At 57.0% G+C, this 6,189-nt stretch overlaps 1 protein-coding gene across 1 annotated transcript; it reads right to left on the bottom strand.

The window, feature by feature from the left end:
- Positions 1-1,034: 1,034 nt before the first annotated feature.
- On the bottom strand, positions 1,035-5,798 carry EFNA4 (ephrin A4). The gene is made up of 4 exons (XM_012767906.2): positions 5,632-5,798; positions 2,582-2,868; positions 2,146-2,214; positions 1,035-1,728 (listed from the first exon to the last, which is right to left on the bottom strand). The coding sequence occupies exons 1-4, from the start codon at positions 5,742-5,744 to the stop codon at positions 1,592-1,594; spliced, it is 606 nt and encodes a 201-aa protein (XP_012623360.1). The 5' UTR covers positions 5,745-5,798; the 3' UTR covers positions 1,035-1,591.
- Positions 5,799-6,189: the final 391 nt, after the last annotated feature.

The raw sequence follows: 6,189 nt of genomic DNA, 5'->3' as shown, positions 1-6,189 counted from the left end.
TCAAAGTGGCCTCCAATGGGGGAGGGGATGGACTCGAGTCTGCTCTGCGCGGTACTACTCTCCACCCGAGGCCTCAGCCAGAGCAATAGAATTAACATGAATGGTGACGACCGAATGAAGTCGGTGCACGGTGGTGGGGGAGAGGGCCCCACCCCCTCCGAGAGGGACCAGGGTCTGATCTAGGTGCGCGAGGGAGTGGGGGAGGGGTTCGCAAACTCCAGCACCTCAGTGTCCGTCTCTGGACCTCCAGCCCCCCACCCCACCCGTGTTCACACGCTGCCTTTCGCTGCCGCAGCCGGCCAAGCTAATCAGCACAACATCCACCTATCGATCGCTGGCTGGGTGCCAGGCGGGCCGGCACCGTGCCAGTGGAGGCTGCGGGGCACTGGGGCGGGTAGAGCACAGCTGCAGGGGAAGGGGCGCCCCTTACCCTGGCTCCACCCAAGACACCGTTCAGAGAGAGGGCCTCGGTTGGGCTGGGGGCGACCATAGCCTCCCCTGCCAGAGGTGGAAGAGTGTGGGCTGAGAGCAAAGGGGGCCCTCCCTCCTCTGCCCCACCCCCTCCTCCTTATAAAAGCGAAGAACAAAGAGGCCGCTGGGGAAGGAGGCTTTGATCTGACCCCACCTTCCCAGTTCTAGGCCAGGCACCGCCCAGAGTGTCCTTGGGGAGAGGGAGGGATGCCCAGCTCTCAGAGACCCAGGCATTCTGAAACCCAGGTGCTGTCTGTCTCCTGCCCCTTGCTTTTGCCCCAGTGCCCTGCTTGGTGCCGCCGGGGCTTGGGCAGTGCCCCAAGTGGGTGGGCTGTCAGGAGCATCTGCCCCTCCTCAGCACAGGAAGCCGGCTGGGGAGGTAAGAGAGGGTGCCAAGCTCCACAGCTGCTGCTGGCACCCACCCCACGCTGCCCAGAGGGGTACCCACTGAGGCCTGGCATGGATGGCCTGGGCACAGCTGGTATAGAGGTCAGGCCAAGCTGAGCTGAGAGCACAGGCTGCAGGGAGTCCTGGTATCAGGGAAGGAGCCAGTGGCCCGTAGTTTGGGAAGGGCAACAAGAAGATGGGTGGTTTATTGAAGGTTTGGTATAGACACTTATAAAAATACAAATTGGCATGAAATTCAACCTCATGACAAGTCCGTCTTCACAGAAGACAAGTGAGTGACCCCCTGGGAGGGCAAGGTGCTGCCCCAGGGAAGAGGTCCACAGGGCACAGATGGTAGGGCTTCTTCTTTGTCTTGGTCCAGCAATCCACCTGTCCCCAGGTCTTCAGCCTTGGCCCCCAGTTGGCTCAAGGATTTGATCCCACCAAATCCCAGTCTTCCTGGGATGGGACGAGACCATCCAAACAGCCTACAAAGCCCCCATGTTTGTCTTTTCTCTGCTCCAGGGTGTCCAGGGCTGTCTGCAGCTCCTCTTTAGCCTGTGATGAGGGGGCAAGCACTTGCAAGGGTCACCTCAGACCCTCTGACCTCCCCCACCGATGCTCCATCTTATCTGGATTGGCACCCCCAGCGCAGGTGGCAGGGATCCCTCCTCCTCTGGGAGATCTTGGGAGGGCTCTGGCTTCTTGGGGTGGCAGGGAGGGTCCGCTTGGCTCACAGGATTCTCAGGAGACGAAGAATCAGGAGCAGCAGCAACAGCAAGAGACAGAGGGGGCTGGGAGTGTCCCCCCCTCGCCACCCTGATGTGCCACTCTCTCCAGGGTTCCCAACAGGATGGGCTGACTCGGACTCTGTGAGGGGGAGGGGGTCGCACTGATGGGTCCCTTTACTTCTTCAGCAGCCTTCTTCCTGCGCTTCCCGTGAGCTGTTCCCTCCAGTCCCATCCAGGGGCTCCCAAACCAGCTGCTCCCTTCCCACGGTCCACTACCTCATCCTTTCTGAGTCCCACCTTCCAAGTCTCCCCCAAGTTGCCACCAGAGACAACCAGCCCAGCTGAAGCCTTGAAGGGCCTTGCCCCTGGGATACCCCATTCCCTTGTCCCAGATTAAAAAGGGGAACAGTGGAAGCTCCCACAAGGCTAAATGGGGAAGAGGCCCCAGCTTGACCCACCTGGACCCCTGAGAGCCTGATGCTCCTAGATTCTCCACTCTCTTTCCCAAGGGCCCACGCTTGTCAGCAGGGTTGCTCCCATGCCCCAAACCACTTACTGCTCTCCTTGCAGCAGACAGACACCTGGAGCCTCAAGCACTGCCCAGGACTCTCTGGAGTTGGCACCGCTGCATGGTGGGAAATTGGGAGGAAAAGTTGGCACAGGGAGTGACCCCTCTGTATGCCTCAGACTCTGTTTCAGACCTTCCAGCTTCTCTTCTCTCCAGGTCCCTGGAAAGCTTTTCCTTACTCTGGGGCCACACTCATGTACCTGGCCCCACCCATGCTCCTCCTGCCCCCCAGCCCCTTTCCCCAGCCCCTCCTCTCTATAGAGCTCAAGATGTTGCCCTCTTCAGTCCTGGGAACAGCCCCCCTGCCCCCACAGGCCTCTCCTTCCCCCGCCTCAGGCTCTGTGCCTTGACCAGTGGCAATGGCAGGGAGCCCCACACCTCCCCACCTTCCCCAGGAGGTATCCAGCGTGCCTTTGTCACTCACAGATGTAGTAGTAAGTCTCTCCAGGCAAGAACTCGAAGCCAAGGGAGAAGGGTGTGAAGCGCTGAATCTTCTCTGAGAACTGAACATGGGCGAAAGGGAGGGAGCACACCCAGCGCTTGAAGGCACCCGGCCCCTTGGCCTGGCAGGCCTCGTAGCCTGGCCAGTCCACCATGTATAACGTAAATGTCTCGGGCCCCTCGGGGGGGCCTGGGCCTTCATAGTGGGGGCAGAAAATGTCTAGGTAATCGTTGAGGCCCAGCTCCACCACAGCATCTCCTCGAAGCAGCCTGCGGGCATAAGGCAGGGGTGGGCTGAGCACGCTGGGCAAGGGGGGCAGAGATCCCCCTTCTCAGAGGTCCCTGCCAGCCTCTCCTCCACCCACTGGAGATGGAGCAGCTCAGTGAGGCCTGAGTTCCCCAGAACGACAGCTCCTGAGAGACAAAGAGAGTGCGAGAAATGGATGAGATGATCGATTCACAGGTTCAGAGAGGGTTGGGACTGCAGCGCCCATGACCACATGCCTTAAATGTGAGAAGGCTGGTCACCACACCCTACCGTTCAGGCTGGAGCTGCCACACACCTTGCAAGCCAGACACTGGGTGTGGTACAGCACCAGGCTTGATAAACGCTAGGTGGATGGATGCTGTGAAGAAGCTGGGCAGAGGCAGCGGGTACAGATATGGCCCACAGCGCAGTTACAGACATACAGATAGAGATGGGGACTGGGAACAGTAGCCTCAATAACAGACACAGAGAGAGGAAGCCTGCCCTTTAGACCTCAGTCCAATAGGGAAAAGAATGCTATGGTTAAAAAAAAAAAAAAAAAAAAAGGTAGTCAGTACTGGGTACCTCCCTTTTTTGGCCAGGAGAAGGGAATGCCAGCCATGGGGCGGGTCCACATACTACCCAGTCTTCAGCCTCCGCAGGAATCCCTTCCCCAACCACCTCGGGAGCTGCCTGGGGGAGCCAGCACAGGTGGGAAGGGCTATGACAGGCTGCCCACCACAGTGCTAAATACTATATGAGTCATTCCCCCACCATACACAGAGCAAAGCTTGACTTATTGAAGGTCTCCAATTGTCCCTCAGACCACCTGTATCAGGAGTTCTGATTAGAAATGAAGATTCCTGTAATCCTAGCACTTTGGAAGGCTTAGGTGGGAGGATCACTTGAGGCCAGGAGTTTGAGACCAGCCTGAGCAAGACTTCGAGACCTTGTCTCTACAAAATATAGAAAAATCAGCTGTGCATGGCGGTTCATGCCAGTAGTCCCAGCTACTCGGGAGGCTGAGGCAGGAGGATCGCTTGAGCCCAGGAGTCTGAGGCTGCAGTGAGCTATGATGACACCACTGCACTCTAGACTGGGGAACAGAGTGAGATTCTGTCTCAAAGAAATAAAAATAAAAATAAATAAAAAAAGGCCGGGCGCGGTGGCTCACGCCTGTAATCCTAGCTCTTGGGAGGCCGAGGCGGGCGGATTGCTCAAGGTCAGGAGTTCAAAACCAGCCTGAGCAAGAGCGAGACCCCGTCTCTACTATAAATAGAAAGAAATTAATTGGCCAACTGATATATATATGTAAAAAATTAGCTGGGCATGGTGGCGCATGCCTGTAGTCCCAGCTACTCGGGAGGCTGAGGCAGAAGGATCGCTGGAGCCCAGGAGTTTGAGGTTGCTGTGAGCTAAGCTGATGCCATGGCACTCACTCTAGCCTGGGCAACAAAGCGAGACTCTGTCTCAAAAAAAATAAAAAAAAAAATAAAAAAAAAAAATAATAAAAAATTAAAAATTCCGGGGCTGAGCCCAGACCTATTAGAACATAAGCTGAGCAAGGACAGGGCCATTGTACATTTTGTTCTACCGCATCCCCAGTGCCTGGAAAGATGCCCTGCACAAGACAGCGCTCAATCAATATTTGAGGATTGAATGAATGAATTAGAAACCTCAGGGTTAGGGGCTAGGAAACTGAATTTTTAACAGGTCCTCCAAGTGATTCAGAGGCTTTGGTCTGTAACAGAGATGGAGGAATTCAAAGTCCAAAGACTACAAGAGCTCTTATCACTCGGCATTGGTATTCTAATGACCTGTCTTTAGGCCTGTGCTCCCAGTCTGTGAACTCCTGGAGGGCAGGGTCTTGGTCTTCTCCTCTCCCTAATCCCCAGCAGCCTAGCACAGGTTGGGGCACACAGTATGTGCTTAACAAATGTTAGTGAGTGAACAAATGAACAGAGCCACAGATTGTCTCAAGTAGAAAATCAGAAAGGGAAACAGGTGGGAAACGGAAGAGACGGAGATTTGGGGAGGAGGATGGAAATAGTAAAAAAAACAAAAAAACAAAAACAAAACCGAGGTTCAAAGGTAGACAGCTCACGAGAGAGAAAGAAATTATAGTTTTTATCTACATGGCCTGCACCTCTTTCACATATATGACCTTAGTTAGCCCGCCTGGCTTCCTAGAATACTAGGTGTTACTAGCCCATTTTACAGATGAGATAAATGAGGTTAGGGAGGTCAAACGACTTGCCCAAAGGTGATTCATCTAGAAGGGCAGGGCCAGGACAGAAATAGGACCAATAAAGACCGAGATGAAATCAGAGATAGCAAAGGAGACCAGGTGAGAGAACGAGAGCCAGACAGGAGGCCCAGAGGACAGGAGAGAGAGTAACCCACGCTCTTTCAGCAGAGTAAAAGCCCCCTCCTCGGTTCTCAAGTCCGTCTCCCCAGCTCCGGCCGGCGGGATGCTGGGGATCATCCGGAGCGAAGCGAGGGGGGCGGAGCCCGGAGTGCGGGCAAAGGCCCCCCAGCTCCATGCTCCAAGACCCCACAGACAGCCTTCTGGGCTGGGGTTCTCCGCTCGCTCCCCAACACGTGTGGGCTGGGGGTAGACCCGGGGCGCGCCTCGCCCCTCCCCCCCTCCCCCGCCGGCTCAAACAAAGGAGCCCCGGCGCGCGGCCGAGTTCAGGCGGCGCCGCGCAAAGCGCGAGTGGCGGGCGCGCGCACCTCCCGGGAGCGCGCAGACTTGGCTTAGCGCTCGCCCGGTTCGGCCCGGCTACCTGGGGTTACTGGAGTTCCAGTAGACAACGTGGCGAACGCCGGAGCCCCCGCGCAGAGGGGAGCCGAGGAATGCGGCCCAGAGGACAGTCCGCAGCAGGGGCAGCAGCCGCATCGCCCCCGGGGTCCGGTCTGGTCTGGCCCGGTCGGTCCCGGCCCGCTTCGCAGTCGGGGCGAGAGAGGTACAAAGTGAGGAGGGGGTTGCGGGCAGGGGGGTGGGTGCGGAGGCTGAAAGGCCCGGCCCCTGGATAACTTTTCACCAATGGGAGCGCACCTCCTCCTTTCCACTCGGCGCCCGCTCGGGTTAACCCTTTGTGCGCCGCGGCGCGCGCCAGGTTAGCCCAGGCTACTGCGGAGGCCGCGCCGCACTGCGAGGGGGCGGGGAGCAAGGAGGTGTTCCACTAAGTGTTTTTAGGAGGTCGTGTCTTTCGTGTCTGTCTTAGTACGGGGTAGAAAGCCTTATTCGAAATTTTGAGGATTTTAAATAGGGGCACACAACCTTTGCCCAGGTAGGATAGTGAGGGCGAGGATCCACGAAGCCAGTCCAGCCACCTTCATAC

This window comes from Microcebus murinus, chromosome 2, assembly GCF_040939455.1.
Source record: "Microcebus murinus isolate Inina chromosome 2, M.murinus_Inina_mat1.0, whole genome shotgun sequence".
Taxonomy (NCBI): Eukaryota; Metazoa; Chordata; class Mammalia; order Primates; family Cheirogaleidae; genus Microcebus; species Microcebus murinus.
This window is presented reverse-complemented; position numbering and strand designations above follow the sequence as displayed.